At 38.0% G+C, this 18,241-nt stretch overlaps 1 protein-coding gene across 7 annotated transcripts in view; it reads left to right on the forward strand.

The window, feature by feature from the left end:
* IFT81 (intraflagellar transport 81) overlaps nt 1-18,241 on the forward strand; it is a 198,285-nt gene that overhangs the window by 154,197 nt on the left and 25,847 nt on the right. For all 7 annotated transcript variants that reach the window (XM_042911246.1, XM_042911249.1, XM_042911251.1 and 4 more), the window contains 3 exons: nt 2,351-2,500; nt 11,663-11,791; nt 13,544-13,633. In XM_042911246.1, coding sequence (XP_042767180.1) covers nt 2,351-2,500; nt 11,663-11,791; nt 13,544-13,633 — 369 coding nt within the window. The remainder of the gene's footprint in view (nt 1-2,350; nt 2,501-11,662; nt 11,792-13,543; nt 13,634-18,241) is intronic.

The following is an 18,241-nucleotide window of genomic DNA, read 5'->3' on the forward strand; positions in this document are numbered from 1 at the left end:
GCTGTGTGTGGGCTGGATTCCTTACCATTAAAACTAAATCATGGATAGAAAAATATTTTGAACTTCCTTCCTCTAAAACACAGTGGGTTCTTCATTTCTTTCAGAGTTTAAGTCAAGTTTAAAAAGTCTAAACTAGGAATTAGAAGGTTATTTTTTTAAGTATATTTATTCTGAGAGAAATAGAGTATGTGTGTGAGCAGGGGAGGGACAGAGAGAGAGAGGGAGAGAGAGAATCCCAAGCAGGCTCCACGCTGACAGTGTGCAGCCCAGTGCAGGGCTCAAACTGGAAATGTGAGATCAAAAGTCAAGACGCCTAACCAGCTGAGCCACCCAGATGCCCCTAGGAGGTTATGTTTTTGTGAAGAATTCTTAATCTTACTATTTTTGAGGACTTTCTTTGTGTACTGAAAAATCAATCAAGTCTTCAAAGAAAAAATCACCTAAATGTTAGAAATGTTGTGCTTCCTATTTTATACCTTACAATTTAGAATTATTGCCCTCATGTTTAGCCTTATAAATTAGAAGGAAAAATACCAACATGGTAGTAGAGCTTAGTAGGATAGTAGACTAGGATAATGGCTTTGAGTGAACTTTATCCTTTTTTCTGTTTTCCAAAATTTCAGTAATTCATGACTTTTATTATTTGTAAAATTATTTATCACTCTCCTCTCAAGTTAGCCTTTAGAAGGACTGAGTATTAAAAAGGCTAAGATTCTAGGGGTGCCTGAGCGGCTCAGTTGGTTAAGCATCCAACTTCGGCTCAGGTCATGATCTCGCAGTTCGTCAGTTCGAGCCCCACATTGGGCTCTGGGCTGACAGTTCAGAGCCTGGAGCCTGCCTGGGATTCTGTCACCTTCTCTTTCTGCCCCTCCCCCACTCACACAGTTTGTCTACCTCAAATATAAACATTAAAATTAAAAAATAAAATAAAAAGGCTAAGACTCTTAAAGAATTATCTTGTATTAGGTAAAATGGAAGCTTACTTTTGTTTTGAAGTAATGTGCTTAAATATAACAGGCCAAATTCTTAGTTGGAATTTTTCGAAAAATGTAGTTAATAAAAGGATAAAGCAGGAAGAAAAATTATTTTATGTAGTAAGAGAATCTGAAAATTATTAGCATAATGGTACATAAGAGGAAGTAATTTTTTTTTAAGTATTCTGTTTCAGAAATACCAGAAATTTCTCACATTTGCTTCTGGTATTTGCTTCTTATATCAAGCAATACTTTAAATGAGCCAGAATCTTTACACCTGCTGTTTCCTCTACCTGGAATGCTCTTTGCCTCTTCCTCCTTCCTCTAACACACTCTTACTTCTTCAGTCTTGGCTCGAATGTAATTGTTTTGGGAAGCTTGCCATAATCCACCTCCCCTAAATCCCAATGCCCACCTTTCCTACCTTCATCCCAACCCAGGTTAAACTCCTGTTATTTATTCTCAGGACACCTTCATAATGTTCAACCATGGTTGTAAACATCAGTTCAATGTTTGTTTTCACCACTATTTCCTTAAGCTTGGTGAGGGCAGAACTTCTGAGTATCTTGTTTAGAGTTGTATTCTCAATGTCTGGCACAGTGCCTAATACATGATAGTTAGTAAATAGAGCTTATCAAATGAATTCCTGTAATTACTATTCATTTTCATTTGCTTTTTCCAAACTATAGTTGGTATTACTTAATAGTGGGGATCTTTCCACTAGAGTAGTTATAACTTTATACCTTTGGTGTAAAGGTCGGTAGATAGCTGAATTAAGCAACTGTAAATTCCCACTAACCTGGAATATTCTTAGCTTTTTAAGGTTTGGGATGGGCTTCATTCCAATGTCTCAGATGCTTCTTAGTGTATACGGTCACAGTACACTTCTTTAAATGATAAATAGTAGCTATAGGTTTTGACTATTCTGATTGGCCATATTAATCTCAATAGATGCAGTGCTTCCAAAATAGTACAGTATGCAAGAGATATCATGGTAGATCACAGCCAGAATTGGTTTCCTACTTTTTCTACTCCTCCTCCTCCTCCTCCTCCTCCTCCTCCTCCCCCTCCTTTTTTAAACTTTTTTTTTTTTAATAGGGTTTAGTTTCTGGTTTTTTAAACCCTTATTTGTAAAGCCCCAAATGAACAGCTTTTACATAAGGATTTACAACATTTAGATTGGTCCAAAAATTAAAACCTACACAAACTATTTTAATTGAGCAGTTAGTCTTTCCAAGTTTTCTAATGAAACTAAGTTATTATATACTGGTGACACAAATGTTAGACAGTAGAAAATAAAATGTTTCTAATACATTGAAGTTAACATATTTAGCAACTACTTTTATATTCATGTTACATATTGTGTTCTTTTATAGTTCAAACGATATGTCAGTAAACTTCGAAGCAAGAGTACAGTTTTCAAAAAGAAGCATCAAATAATAGCTGAATTTAAAGCTGAATTCGGCCTCTTGCAGAGGACAGAAGAACTTCTTAAGCAACGGCATGAAAATGTTCAACATCAACTGGTAATACAATGTTATCTGGAGTGCTAGAAATACAAATGCCAGGAGGTTCATAGGTTGTAGCTGTATACTGAGGTTATTGTTTTTACTGAAAACATCATAAAATTATTAATTTTCTCTGATTAATTACAGAGATGTCATATAAGCTGATTCATTTATTTTTTTAATGTTTATTTATTTTTGAGAGAGAGAGCATGAGCAGGGGCGGGGCAGAGAGGGAAGGAGACACAGAATCGGAAGCAGGCTCTAGGCTCGGAGCTGTCAGCACAGAGCCGGATGCAGGGCTTGAACTCTCGAACTGTGAGATCATGACCTGAGCCAAAGTCAGCCACTTAACCTACTGAGCCACCCAGGCACCCCAATTCATTTATTTTTTTAGTGTAGCAGTAAGCACTAACTTTTTCATGTGTGCTGACATTGGGGTAATTAATAGAAGCTGAATTCCAAATACATCTTTCTAGTTAATATGAGAAAAATTATCATACCAAGAAGAGTGACTGTAAAACATTTATTTATCATGGCCTGTTGGGCAGAAGTTTCCAAGCAGCCACTTACATGGAGCTTTGAAAAGAAATATCCGGGAAAGGTACCACATGGAAGTTTGCCTGCAGGCTTGCTCCTTATGTATTTGTGCCTTGGTTGTCATAAAAGAGTTAAGTCCAGAGCAGTCCCTCTAATAGCAAAGCTGTTCTCATTATGGACACCAGTTCCTCAGAGTTTTCTTGATTTGAGTTTTTTTGTCTTTTCACCCATGGGGAAATTATTTCATCAGGTTGTTGGTTTACTAGCTAGCAATAATCTGGTGGAAGTAAACGAAGTTTCAACCAGTCATGGTTAAGCTGGCAATATGAACTTTCTGTCTCATGCTGTTAAATGGTGTTTGGTTCTAGGCAACTTAAGATAGAAAATTTACTGTGTAGCAGCCATGGATTCTAATGACACTTCTTCCCAAATTGATAGGTAGTTAATTGTGTTTCTGTTCACTTCAAAATATTTTCAAATTTCCATTATGATTTCTTTGATCTATGGATTATTGCTTAAAACTAAACATTTTCTAGTTACCATTCTGTTATTGATTTCTACCTTATTTCCACTGTGACCAGAGAACATTCTGTGTGATTTTAGTCCTTCGAGATTTGTTGAGTGTTTCATTATGGTCCAGCAAATGGTCTATTTTGGTCATCGTGCCAGCGCAGTTGAGAAGAATGTATATTCTGCCGTTTGTTGGGAATGGTATTCTCTATATGTCAATTCAGTCAAGCGTGTTAACCATGATAGTCAAATCTTCCATATTCCTACTGATACTTTTGTTTTCTTGTCCCATTAGTTATTGAGAGAGGTGTGTTAAAATCTCTATGATTATTGCTTTGTCTGCTTTCCTTTAAATCCATCAGTTTTTTCTTTACATTTTTTCTTAATTGGGTTCCCTAGAAGCAGAGCCTGAGAAGGCAGTACTCTGTACAAGTGATTTATTGAGGGAGGGAGTGCCTTCAGAAGAAGGGGAATGGGGAGAGCAGATAGGACAGCAGAAAAGAGCCAAGCAAGGATGTAGTCCTGACTAGACAGCTTCATTTTGATTCTGTGAGGAGCTTTGGAGCATAAATTGCAGCATGAAATTGATTCCATCTTGAGGCAAGGGGGCTGGCCTTTTATACTCCTGTATCAGTCAGTCATTGGCTGTGGCACAGTGTAACCTCCTAGCCCAATGAGGCGGCACTCTCTGGAGAAGGGGCACCTGTGAACCTTTAGCAGCCAGTAACTTTCATGGCAGCTTGCAAACAAGGTCTGAGTGAGGCACCAGCAACGTCCATTACAATCTACCCCTTACAATGTTGGGATCTACCTGTTTTTCATGTTAAACTCACTCCATTTAGGTATAGCTTCTACAGGATTCTGACTGGTCACAATTTCTAGGAAAATTTGTAGGAGGAGGGTTAATTGGACAAATGAAAACTCCCATTGCTACATTTGGTCCCAAGGACATAATAATAATCAACATCTCCTTCCTTTACCATCCATTCTAGATTTCCCTCATGTTTGGCTAGCACCTCCACTGGTCTAAATGATTTATTTTGTGGAATGATTCAGTCCCTCATCTTTAAGAGGTGTGAGTAATCATGACCTTATCAGGCTGTGGTTGCTGTCTTTACTTATTTACTGTTAAAACCGGGCATGGGAGTACCAAGATATGCCCTAATGGATCATCTGACTGCCAAACATATTCCTATCTGCCCTTATTATATAGCAGCTTATGTATAGCATTATGCTGTCCTGCCAATATAAGAACTCCTTTATTTGTCTGCTGGTCTATGAGTATGAGGAGCCCAAGTGACGAAATGGTAGCCAAAGCATTAAGTTTAAAGGCCTTTTATTGCACCTTCTGGTAAAAGCATATGCACTCTGGAAACCAGAAAATCTGTACCTATAGAGCCTAAAGGTGCCAAGAAAGGAAATATAATTCCCTAAGTGGATAAGTTGGCATCCTGGTGAGTGGTGACACTCATACTTTCATTCTGTGGCTCTAAGACCAATATATTCCTTCTGTTTGCAACACAGCACCAAATGGTGGGCATTGGTCTAAGATGTACATTCCATCCTAAAGAATAGAGCTCATCCTCACAGGCCATCAACTCTAAGCTGACACCTTAGCTGTACCTTCAACAAGGCCTTCTACCAGCCTATCAGGCTATTAGCTTCCTGGATGGTGGAGTATGTGACACAGAGACTGAATCCCATGGTCATGTGTCCCCCACCATATCTCCTTTGCCATAAAGAAGATTCCACATCAGTGGAAGATTCCACATCAGTAGATCAAATACTCTGAGCCCTTGGATATTGATGCTGGCTACAGCACTGTGGGCAATAAAAGCAAATCCTTACTCAGAATATGGGTCAGTCCAAGTCAGGATGAAATGTTGCCCTTTTTAAGGCAGAAAGATGATTGGTTTCCTCAAGGTATGATTATATCTAGAGCTCAGGATTGGTCTCTCTATTGTTGCCAGGTCAGACATTTGGCAGTGGGCGTAGCTAGATGGGCATTGGTGAGGGAGCCCATGCTATTTGGCCCTTGCTTAGCCCCCATCTCTGTCAACATAGTCATTCTGTTCATGAGCCCATTGTCTAAGCACTGGGTGGCCAATAACAGAGGCTGGCTGATATCTACTGGCCAAATCATCCTTTCCACTTGGTTGTTTAGTGTCACTTCTGCTGTGGACATTCTTTAGTGGCCATTAGCTTGTGATCAAAAGATCTTCATACTTAGTGTGTTGTGCCCATAGGTCTATCTGCATGCCCCTTCCCCAGACCTCCCAATCTTCCAGTCCTGGTACCTTGCTTCTTCCAGGCCCCTGGCCAATAAGCTAAGCCACTTGCCACTTGGCCAGAGGATACAGGATAATCTAGGGGTTCAAGGTTCTCAAGTGAGTCTTGGCAGGTATTCCGTTCCAGACTCAGCACCCTTTCTCAGAGTCCTGACTTTAGCATAGAATTTATTCAGTTTTCTCTGAAGTTTTGCCCTGCTAACAATTAAATTGTGTGCCTGGTTTTCAGCTCCCTCTGACCTTCAGCCATAGGAAATGAGGGTTTCTTTGAAGTTCCTAAGAAGGTTCTCTAACCTTATCACTTTACTTTAAATTACTGATTAATATATTTGAGCCTGTCATTTTATCTCTTCAACTATACCTGGAGCTTAGCCACCCCAATTCTATAGTCCTTATAGTTATTATTTCTCCATGCTTCTCAAACACAAGCAACATTGTGCCAGCTAGTATAGTGCATCCCTGTGACAATCCAAGAAGCAGACACCAAGATGTACAAGAGATTTGTTGGAGGAGATACATATGAAAGGTAAAGGCAAGAGAGCCAAGAGGAGGCAAGGAAAATCATTAGGCCTTAATATAAGTGTGACATCCATGAAGGGAGAGAGAAGGAAGGACGATTATGTAGGAAGAGCCTCAGACTGCAGCACAGTTTGGGGAAAGTTTTGGTTAGAATGAGGGAGATTCCTGAACTAGTCACCCACGAGAGGAGCCCCCTGTCAGGCAGGAATGGGCCAGCACTAGTACCATTGCCATCCTCAGTCATTGCTAGGAGCACCCTGGGAGAAACATGGGCGTGGTAAGAACATGATGGTGGATCCAGAGGGGCAGCGGTTATGGCTATCAGTCCAATCTGTTCTTCTCGGCAGGCTCTCCTGAAGGAGATCTGAGCAGACCATTCTCATGGCCACCACTGTCACCTTCCACATATACTCTGCCTCAGTTCACCACAAGTCTTAGCAATTGCACTGCTATAACATGTATGGGACTAACAATGTTCAACCCGCCACCAGTGATGGAGCCCTTGGTTCCATTCAGCCAGTGAGTAATGCCACTCTAGAAGCCCATTCTTAGAGTTTGATCAGGTTCTCTAGAAGCAGAGAAACAAGAAGTCTTATTGCTCTTCACATGAATAATTCAGAGAATGCTCTTAGGAGAAAGGAAGTGAAGGAACCCGAATGAAGCAATGAGGCAGAGTGGATTCATTTGGAGCCCAGTTTCCGTCTGATCCCATGAGGAGCCCTGGAGCACAAATTGCATCATAAAGTTGGTCTCATTTTTAGGCAAGAAAACTACCCTTTTGTACCTCACTGTCAGTCATTTGCTGTGGACCCTCACTACCACCCAGGAGGTGGTATGATACAGTTCCTGTTCAGCCAATTGCATACTTTGAAGAAGGGGTAGCTGTAAGCCATAAATAGCCAACAGCTATTCTCACAACAGCTATGGGATTAGGTACCCTGACCCGGTAAGCAAATCAGGACGGAGCCCCCACTGCAAATATACTGAGATTATGTTATTAGTCCATACAAATCTAGTATCATTATCTTCCTGATAAATTGGCCCTTTGATAATTAGGAAATACCCTTTTTTTTTATCTCTCAGAATAGCCTTCGCCTTAATATATACTTACCTGTTATTAATACAGCCACACAAACTTTCATTTAGTTAATGTTTAAAAGACATACATCTTTTGCATCCTTTCAACCTTTCTCCATCTTTGTAATTATTGTATATTTTTTGTAAGAAATATATAGTTAGCTTTTTATTTTTGTACAGTGTGGCCATCTTTGCCTTTTACTTGAGGTATTTAATCTCTTTACATTTAATGTAATTACTGATTTTTTTTCAACATTTTCTATTTGTTCCATCAGTTCTTCATTCTTTTTTCTCCTTTCTTCCCTTCTTTTGCATTACTCAAATACTTGTATCTTCCATGTTTCCCCTCTTTTAGCTTACTGGTTATAGCTTCTTTTTGTTATCCGTGTTATTTCTTAGTGCATAAGCCAGAAACTATAACATGCACCTCTGACTAATTACAGTCTTCCCTGTTTTACTATATCGGGGGCAATGTAAGAAACTTATGACACTCTTGCTCTATTTATCTCTTCCTCATATTATGTGCTATTGTGAATATATATTTTTAAATTCTATATATAATGTAAATCCCACATGATATTATTATATTTAATATTATTCTAGATTTATCTACCTGTTTACTCTTTTCATGGCTTTTCCTTCCAGCACCATCATTATTCTATTGGGATCTCGTTTTCAGTATTTCACTTAGTGTAGGTCTGCTGGTGATAAGTCCACTCAATTCTTGCTTTTCTTAAAACATCTTTATTGTACCCTTATTTTGAAGCACATTTTCACCAAATATAGAATTCTTGGGTGGCAATTACTTTCTTTCAGCGCTTTAAAGATTTAATTCCATTGGCTTCTGGCTTCCATTGTTTCTTGTGTGTGTGTGTGTGTGTGTGTGTGTGTGTGTGTTTAAGGTAGTGTGTTATTCTCTGTTTGCTAAGATTTTTTTTTTCTGTCTTTGGTTTTTCAGCAGTTTTAACTGTGATTTTCCTAGGTTTTCTTTTTTTATTCATCTGGCTTGGGGTCTGTAAGGCTTATTAGAAGTGTAGCGTTAATGTCTTTTGTCAGTTTTTGAAAAGTCCTCAGCAAGTAGCATTTCTTTAAATATTATAGTCTCATTCTCTTCTCCCTTCTGTGAGCTACAATTACAGTTATGTGTATGTTAGGCTTTTTCACTATTTACCATATTCATTATGGGTTGTATGTTTTGCTTTTTTTTCCATTATTTTTTTCTCTCTGTGACTTAATCTGAGTTTTTTTTCTGCTGTGCTCTCTTTTAATTCATTAATCTTACTTTTTTTCTTGTGTCTAATCTGCTATGTAATCTGGGTTTTGAATTCTGAATATCAGGTATTATGTTTCTCCGTTCTAGAATTTCCATTTGATTCCATTTGATAGATTCCAGTTATTTGTTTTTTTTTTAATATGAAATTTATTGTCAAAATGGTTTCCATACAACACCCAGTGCTCATCCCAATAGGTGCCCTCCTCAATGCCAGTTATTTGTAACATTCTCCAACTTATCATTTATTGTCTTGAATATAATAATTGCAGCTGTTTTATTTTTTTTTTAATTTTTTAATGTTTATTTATTTTTGAGACAGAGAGAGACAGGGCATGAGCAGGGGAGGGTCAGAGAGAGAGGGAGACACAGAATCTGAAACAGGCTCCAGGTTCCGAGCTGTCAGCACAGAGCCCGACGCGGGGCTCGAACTCACGGGCCGTGAGATCATGACCTGAGCTGAAGTCGGATGCTCAACCGACTGAGCCACCCAGGCGCCCCAATTGCAGCTATTTTAAATGTCCTATCTAATAAATTTATCTGGGTGTCTTTCTATTATCTGTATTTTTCTCTTGATTTTCAGACATTTGTTTCTGTTCCTTTGCTAACCTAGTACTTTTTTATTGAACATCAGCCTCTGGAAACATTTCTTTCCTTAAAGAGCATTTGATTTCTTTTTCCTCATAGATCATCTAGATCCAGTTTTGTTAGTGCTGATATTTTTCAGTTTTCTCTTATTCCTAAAATTCAGCCCTTATACCTGTGACAGAAACTCTATTCCCAGGAATTAGCCCTTACTTCTAGGGCCTAGCTCTTATTCCTAGGTTATAACCCTTACTCCTAAGGTGTAGCCCTTCTGGGGTTTCAACTGATAGTCTGAAGCAACATACTTTGACAAGTCCTGAATTCCTACCTCTGTCTGCCCGGCACTATGAGATACTGAAAACTTTGCCCAGCTTTTTAGTCACCTATCTACTGATTTTCACTTGGTTTTGGGGAGTCTTACCTTCCTTGCACACAGCTTAGGATTTGGTAATGCCCAAAGAGGAAATTGCATATGGAATCTTGGGCTAATGCTTTGTAGTTCCTACTCCTCCTTTCTTAGGGATCTCAATCTTATTGTCAGCCCCCAATTCCAACTCTTACATTCCCTCTCTCCTTGTCTTTCTTTCCTTTTGGTTCTTCCATCCTCTTTTGAATCCTCTCCAGTCAGGTCTTCACACCCACCATCTCACCAAAATTTCTCTTGTCAGGATCACCAATACCTTCACATTGCTAAACCCAGTGAGCAATTCTTAGTTCTTTTCCTACTTGGCCTATTAGCAGTGTTTGACATAGTTGATCACTCCCTCTTCCTTTACTTATCTTCTAATACACTACACTCTCCTGGTTTTTCTCCTTTACTAGCACTCCTGTTTCTACTCCATGGCTGATTTCTTCGCATTTCTCCATGGTCTAAATATTGGAGTCACCAGGCTTAGCCGTTGGATTTCTTCTCTAGTTTCACTCCCTTGGTGATCTTATCCTGTCTATGGCTTTAAAGACCTTCTTTATGCAGACAACTCACAAATTGATATCTCTAGCCTAGATTTCTCCTCAAATTTCAGTCTTGTACTTATAATATCTTGACCTCTCTATTGGGTATCTGCTAGATATTTCAAGTTTTTAACATGTCCAAAACTAAATTTCTTATCTTCATTATTCCCTCAAATCTGGTCTTATCAAGTCTTTCTCATTTCAATAAATGGCAGCTCCATCCTCTCAGTTCTGCAGGCCAGAAACCTTAGTCATTCTTTACCCCTCATTTTCCCTCAGCCCTCACAGCTAATCTGTCATAATATTTTTTTGGATTTATCTCTAAAATATGTACACAACCACTTCTTGTTACCTCTACCGCCACCATCTGATTCATGCTACCATTATCTCTAACCTAAATTACTGGAGTAGTCTTCTAACTGGCTTCCTTTGTCCCTCTATAGTTTGATCTCAGCACAGGTGTTAAAGTGGTCTTTTAAAAATTCCTTTACTCTGAGCCACCCGACAAGCCTCCCATCTCATTTAAAATAAGTCCAAGCTCTTTTATTGGCCTAAAAATAAAGTAACCATATAATTTATCATCTAAAGTAGGACACTTTTGAGAATGCAAAGGACAACGGACATTAACTGAGACTGTTCCAGCAAGCCATCTGAGTCCCATATGATCCCTCCCTAACCCCACCTCATTCTCACTCAGTTTTCAGCTCACCAGTCTCCTGGATATTTCTTGGAAGGGACAGGTTTGCTCCTACCTCATGTCTTTTGCCCTTGCCAATCCCCTGGATATCTGTATGACTTGCTCCCTCCCTTCATTCGGGCTTTGCTTAGATGTCATCTTCTCAGGAAGACCTCTAAACACCCTGTTATTTAAGGTTCCAACCCCACTCTCACCTCACACTATATGTATTTTACTTGTCTACATATTGCTTGTTTACTCTCACTAGAAGTAAGCTCCGTGGGGGAGGTTTTTTTTTTTTATGTTTTGTTTTGTTTTCTTTTGTTTTACCTGTTTTGTTACAAGTGTTTTCCCATATGGTTTGCAGCCTTAACAATTGACATTTTATTTTATCTATCTATCTGGTGCTTAGAACTATGCTCAGCACATTTAGGTATCTAATAAATATTGGATGGCTGAATGAATGCAAGTATATTGGTCACTTGAGAATTCATTCAGTCACCAAGTATTTATTGAGTGCTAAAATTAGAAATACTATGCACCCGAAGATACCAAAGCAAAATTTAGCCTAAGTTTATAACATACAACAGTATGTAATTATTGTTGAAGTCAATAAAAATTACTCTTTAGCATTGTAAGCTAATTTATTTTATTTGTAACTTTATTGCTATGTATTAAGTCTGTATACTACTTACAGAATCATCAAGGTTTTGACACCCATTTTGTAGACCCCAATTTTGACACCTATTTTTATTCTTTACTTTTAGCGAACTATTGAAGAGAAAAAGGGCATATCTGGATATAGTTACACTCAGGAAGAGCTAGAAAGGGTATCTGCACTGAAGAGTGAAGTCGACGAAATGAAAGGCCGAACGCTAGATGACATGTCTGAAATGGTGATTATGCTTTTTTATAGGTTTTTTTTTATTGTATAGCTAGAGGCAGATATTTTTGTGTTTTGTTTTCAGTGAAACACTGAAATTTTCATTTCTGCACATTGTTTACCTTATATTCCTTCATCTCTCTTTATCAGTCTCTTTTGAGTGTTTCCATTTTAGTAAGTTGTTCAACTTGTAATAATTTAGGCATTTTGCAGGGTTTTTTCCCAAGGAAACACGATAGGGTTATTAAATACCCTATAGAATTAGGTATTGAAATGCCTGCCTTATCTTGTGGTTTTTGAAGTGTGTAAAAGTTCTATAACATTAAAGAAATACTTAAGATAAAAAATAAGTTTTCCCAAATCATACCACCCTGACTAATAAAACTTTCATTTTTGTGTTTTTCCTTCCTATCTGTCCTTATTTGGAGCTGCTACTCAGCCTGAATGAACTGATGCCGCTTTAGCAGGCATTAAAATGTTGAAATCGTTCCTTCCTTACTAGAAGGAAATAACTGTTGCCTCAAACTCTCAGAGTACCCACTTCCACCTGGCTTTTCCACATTGGCTACTTGCCCAGAACCCTCTGGATCTCACTACTGTCTAACTCCTAAAAAGATTAATGATTAACACAGCAGAGACCTTCGATACTCTGTTAATCCCCATGCTTGGTGTCCATTTTGATTGGTCATTACTTATATCATTTGGGTTATTAAGTATTTTGAATATCACTTCCTCATGTTTCGTATATACTCTATAACCTACATAATTACATTTTTTTTACATAATACAACATGATTGTAGTTGTATTTAGGAACTTTATAATTTGTTTTCATTATTCAGTGTTAGATTACAAGTATTTTCCCATATAGTTTGCAGCCTTAGTAATTGACATTTTATTTTATTGTATTTTATTGTATTATATTGTATTGTATTGTATTTTTGAGAGAGAGAGAGAGCATGTGTGCACACAAGCAGGGGAGGGGCAGAAGGAGAGAGAGAATCTCAAGCAAGCTCCATGCCCAGCACAGTCTGATGTGGGCCTCAGTCTCACAAACCATGAGATCATGACCTGAGCTGAAATCAAGAGTCAGATGCTTTAACCGACTGAGCCACCCAAGTGCCCCAATAATTGACATTTTATTTATTTTTTAAAGGTTTATTTATTTTTGAGAGAGAGAGTGCAAATGGGGGAGGGGCAGAGAGAGGGGGAGACAGAGGATCTGAAACGGGTTATGAGCTGACATCAGCGAGCCCCATATGGGGCTCAAACTCATAAACCATGAGATCATGACCTGAGCTGAAGTTGGACAGTCAAATAACTGAGCATGCCCCAATAATTAACATTTTAAATAATTAAGTGCTGGGCGCCTGGGTGGCTCAGTCAGTTAAATGTCCGACTTTAGCTCAGGTCATGATCTCATGGTTCATGAGTTTGAGCCCCATTGGGCTCTTTGCTGTCAGCACAGAGCCTGCTTCAGATCCTCTGCTCCCCTCTCTTTCCGCCCTTCCCCCACTTGCACGCTTGCGCACACTCTCTCTCAAAAAAAAAAAAAAAAAAACATTAAAAAAAATTTTTTTTTAAGTTAAATGCTGTTCCATATTACCAAATCAACATTTACTAAATCATTTTCCCATTGTTTGATGTTGAAATAATTTAGTCTTTTTACTCTTTTAAATAACACTTTAATAAATATATTTATGCATGTAGGTTTTTTGCTCTTTTGAATTCTTGTTTTAGATGTCATGTATTTTATTTAAATGACAGGTAAAAAAACTGAATTCACTGGTGTCTGAAAAGAAGTCAGCTCTAGCCCCAGTTATAAAAGAACTACGACAGTTGCGTCAGAAATGTCAAGTAAGTGAATCTGATTGTGCGATACTTTTAGCACCTGATCTTGTTAAGATGTGCTGGTTATAATCCTGAATATTTTACTTGAGTAATTTATAGAAAACAAACTATGATGATGATGATGATGATGATGATGATTCCACAAAAGAGTAATAACATGAACTTTGAAGTTTTTTATTTAATTTATGCTATTTGTTTTGTCAAATTATCGGGGGGAGGGGAGAGAGAAGGAGAAGGAATTTAAGCCGAAATCACAAGTGCAGCTAGATTAGATTTTTACTTTAAATCTGATGCATGTCAGAGCTATAAATATGAAGTCACGTTCTTCTGTGGCCAGGTAAAAGCTCAGAGTCTGCCAGCGAGTGGTGACAAGTTAACTTTAGATTAATGGACTCGCTTAGCTGGGGAGCAGGGCCAGGGGCAAGCTACGATAGCTTGTGATAAGTGATGGAATACCATTACTTGGAAGCTAATTCTAACCACTGCTTTGAAGCTAAACTGTTAGAAGGTAAATGCCCTCCGCAGATCCAGATCAGATGGCCTCCGCCATCTGACATTAGCAGTTGTTATTTTATCACTCTCTGTGTAGTAATTTTAGGTTTGAATGTGGGTTGTACTGCATGTGCCTGAGTGTGGAACTATAAAATTCTTCACGAATGCCATCCATCAGAGCACAGTGAAAAATCACATGGACTTTGAAATCAGATAGACATCGTTTCCTTTTTATAGAAAATGCCATGGAGTCTGAGACAGGTTTAGTGACTTATCCAAATAGATAAATAGGCAGTGAGAGAGTTGGGGCTTGACTCCAGCATCTGTATTATCATATTTCAAATCTCCTGCTCATTCCATTACACATCGCTGCCATCACAAAAGAAGTGAGAGACAAGTCCCTATTCTCTCGAGTTCATACACTCATAGGTGAGATGAGACAAACGTGAAGAAATTCAAGAAAGACAAAAGATAAGCCAACTTTCTTAAGAAAAATATAGAAAAGAGGTGCCTGGCTGGCTCAGTCGGTGGAGCATCTGACTCTTGATCTCAGCATTGTGAGTTCAAGCCCTACTTTGGGCATAGAGCTTACTTAAGGAAGGAAGGAAGGAAGGAAGGAAGGAAGGAAGGAAGGAAGGAGGAAATATATAATCAGAATCATAATAAGAGGAAGCAAATGATGTGATTGTTAGGAAGGAAAAGTTTCAGAAAGGAGATTTTTGTGCAAAGTTTTGAGATTGAGGACATCAAGAATTGTTTTCATGGTTACATTCTAATCCGTTGATTTTCTTAAAGCTTTTCTTAAAGCAACTTGGAAACCAAAGGGACTGGTTATGTGTATTTCTAGTCATGATAAAATTTCTCCCTAATAGTAAGCTAATAAATCTATTTGTAAATAATTCTTTTATTAAATTCATTTATATATTTTTTCATTTATATATTAAATGAGTTTTATTGAAAGGATATTAAGGACAGTAAAGAAAAAGTGCTGTTATGGAATTCTAAGGATCAGAAACATAATCTGTCTGGAACAGGTACAGGTACCATAACCTGTACTCTTTATTGTTCATCTTACATGCTAAGACCTTCCTCTCTACATACTTTATGTTGAAATTTCACTAACTGTGCTATTTTCTTTGCATTTTCTAATTCAAATTCCTGGTGCAGCTCTTCTCTTTTGGGGGCAGTTTTTCATGCCCAACTATCTCATAGACTATTGGCTATCCTCAGGTCAGGTCAGGGGTCCATTCTTAGTCCAGCCAGCTATGCTTGTAAGGACAGGATGAGAAGAAAGGAGGGTAATATGGTACCAAGTATGGCTACCTAGAGAATTTTCCCTCTGGAGAGGCTATAGATATGTCAGTGCTTTAATTGACATCTTTTAATACACCACCTGTTATCCTATTTGTAACAGCTGAACAGTGTTCATCTTGGCATTTCAGCCTTGTCCTCTCATATATACTTTTTTACATGGTTGGAATTTTAGTATATACTGCACTTAGTTTAAGGTTCTATTCAGACAGTGTAGATAGAATGATTAAGAACATGCACTACAGAATCAGGCAGACCCTGGATAACCTTGGGTAAATGACTTTATTCCTATAAACTTTAGTTTCCTCGTCTGTAAACTAGTCTCTTCTTAACAGGGTGGTTGTAAAGACTAAATGAAATAATGCATATAATGACTATGCAACAATGACTAATACATAAGAACTTTTTAAAAAGTATTTATCTGTCATGCCTGGGTGGTTCAGTTGGTTAAGTGTCCGACTCTTAATTTCAGCTCAGGTCATGCATGACCTGGTGGTTCATGAGATCAAACCCCACGTCAGGCTCTGTGCTGACATCGTGAGCCTGCTGGGATTCCCTCTCTAAATAAATAGATAAATAAATAGATAAATAAATATTTTTAAAGTATTTATTATAACTAATAAAGAGACTTTTAAAAGAAGGGATAGTATCTATTGCTTTTCAACCAAACTGTTTTCTGAGTAAACTAGATACCAGATCTTAAATCCTATAAAGTCATGTATTATAATAATGTAACCAAACCTGAAATTCATTTTCATGTGATTTAACTCAATTTCTCTGTATGTGACAGACTGCCTACCACTCCCATCACAAAGAAATGTACCCCTCTTACCACCAGTCCCAAATAATACAACTCTCCAGTTCTTTCCATATCATCAAGTCAGAGGGGTACCTAAGCCACATCAACATTTTCATCTCTGTCTTCTGCCGTGTTGAAAAGGCACTCTGCTAAGGACAAACACTGCATGATTCCACTTACATGAGGTACCCAGAGTAGTCATATTCACAGACACAGAGTAGAATGGTGGTTGTGGGGCCATAGCGAATAGGAAATTAAGTGCTTAATGGGGACAGAGTTTCAGTGTGGGAAGATGAAAAGAGATCTGGAGATGGAAGGTGGTGACGCCTGCATGACAATGTGTATGTATTTAATGCCACTGAAAAATGGTTTCAGTGGTGGGGCACCTGGGTGGCTCAGTCAGTTAAGCATCTGACTTTGGCTTAGGTCATGATCTCACAGCTTGTGAGTTCGAGCCCCACATCGAGCTCTGTGCTGACAGCTTGGAGCCTGGAGCCTGCTTTGGATTCTGTGTTTCCCTCTCTCTCTCTCTGCCCCTCCCCCACTCACACTCTGTCTCTCTCTCTCTCAAAAAATAAACATTAAAAAAATGTTTTTAATATTAAAAAAAATGGTTTCAGTAGTAATTTTTATTTTATGTATATTTTTACCACAATAAAAAAATCTTTTAGGGGCGCCTGGGTAGCTCAGTGGGTTAAGTGTCCCACTTTGGCTCAGGTCATGATCTAACAGTTTGTGAGTTCGAGCCCTGCGTCGGGCTCTGTGATGACAGCTCAGAGCCTCAAGCTTGCTCCCAATTGTGTGTCTCCCTCTCTCTCTGCCCCTTCCTCCCTCCCTCCCTCTCTCTTTCTCTCTCTCTCAAAAATAAATAAACATTAAAAATTATCTAAAAAAATCTTTTAAAAGGGGACAGGACTTGCCTGTTTGCATTAGCTGTTGTGTTTGTTTTTTTTTTTCCCAGTGGTTGAGTTCATTGTATTTGGTGAGTGTCTGATGTTCATTTTGCTTATCTCCATATGTCAGTCTCCTGCATCCATGTATAGTTCTACTTTTATCCAGAAACCTTTTGTGATAAAAAGTATACTAAAAAAAAGAGGCTAGCCAAGTCATTGATTGTAAGCTCTTTTCAAATCTTAACTGAAATTCTTAATTGTTCTCTACTTTAAATATTATTTGCGTTTTTTTTAGAAGAAAGCATTTTTCTTCTATTTTTTTAAATGTTTATTTATTTTTGAGAGAGAGTGAGAGAGAGAGTACAAGAGGGGCAGGGGGAAAGAGAGGGAGATACAGAATCCAAAGCAGGCTCCAGGCTCTGAGCTGTCAGTACAGAGCCTGACACAGGACCCAAACTCACCACCTGTAAGATCATGACCTGAGCCGAAGTCAGACACTTAATCGACTGACCACCCAGGTGCCCTGAATATTATTCATTTTTAACTTGCATGTACTTACCACTCAAAACTACATAAATGTATTGTTAAAGTGCAGGACTACTTGAAAATACTTTATACTTCTTGCTTTAATGGGCAGCTCTGAAACATTTAGGAAACTTTATAGTGAATTGTTTATAGTGAACATTTCCTTTCTATTGTACTTGTATGTTCTAAATTTGAATAATAACAACTGTTTGAAAATTAGAGCACTGCAACTCCAGATGTATAACTTACATTTATCTAAATCTTTTATAATCACCTAGAATGAGAATAGCATCTTGAAAAGTGTTATGTTTATTTTCTTAGGAGTATGATAAATTACATGTAATTAAATGTCATAATACATAAAATTGCTAATATAATGGAAGAGCTAAAATGCTCATTTTAGAGTATAAAATCTGACAATTATTGATTTCACTGAGATATTTCTCATTGATCCCTTTTTCTTATAAAAGTAAAAACATGTTCTTGGTAAGAATTCAAACTGAAATTCTATACCCATTAAAAACACATCATTCACCAAGAAGCTTTAAATGATACATTTGAAAAGCTTGATCTGTTGAATACATGGAGAACCCA

The sequence above is a fragment of the Panthera leo genome, chromosome D3 (assembly GCF_018350215.1).
Source record: "Panthera leo isolate Ple1 chromosome D3, P.leo_Ple1_pat1.1, whole genome shotgun sequence".
In the NCBI taxonomy this organism is placed as follows: Eukaryota; Metazoa; Chordata; class Mammalia; order Carnivora; family Felidae; genus Panthera; species Panthera leo.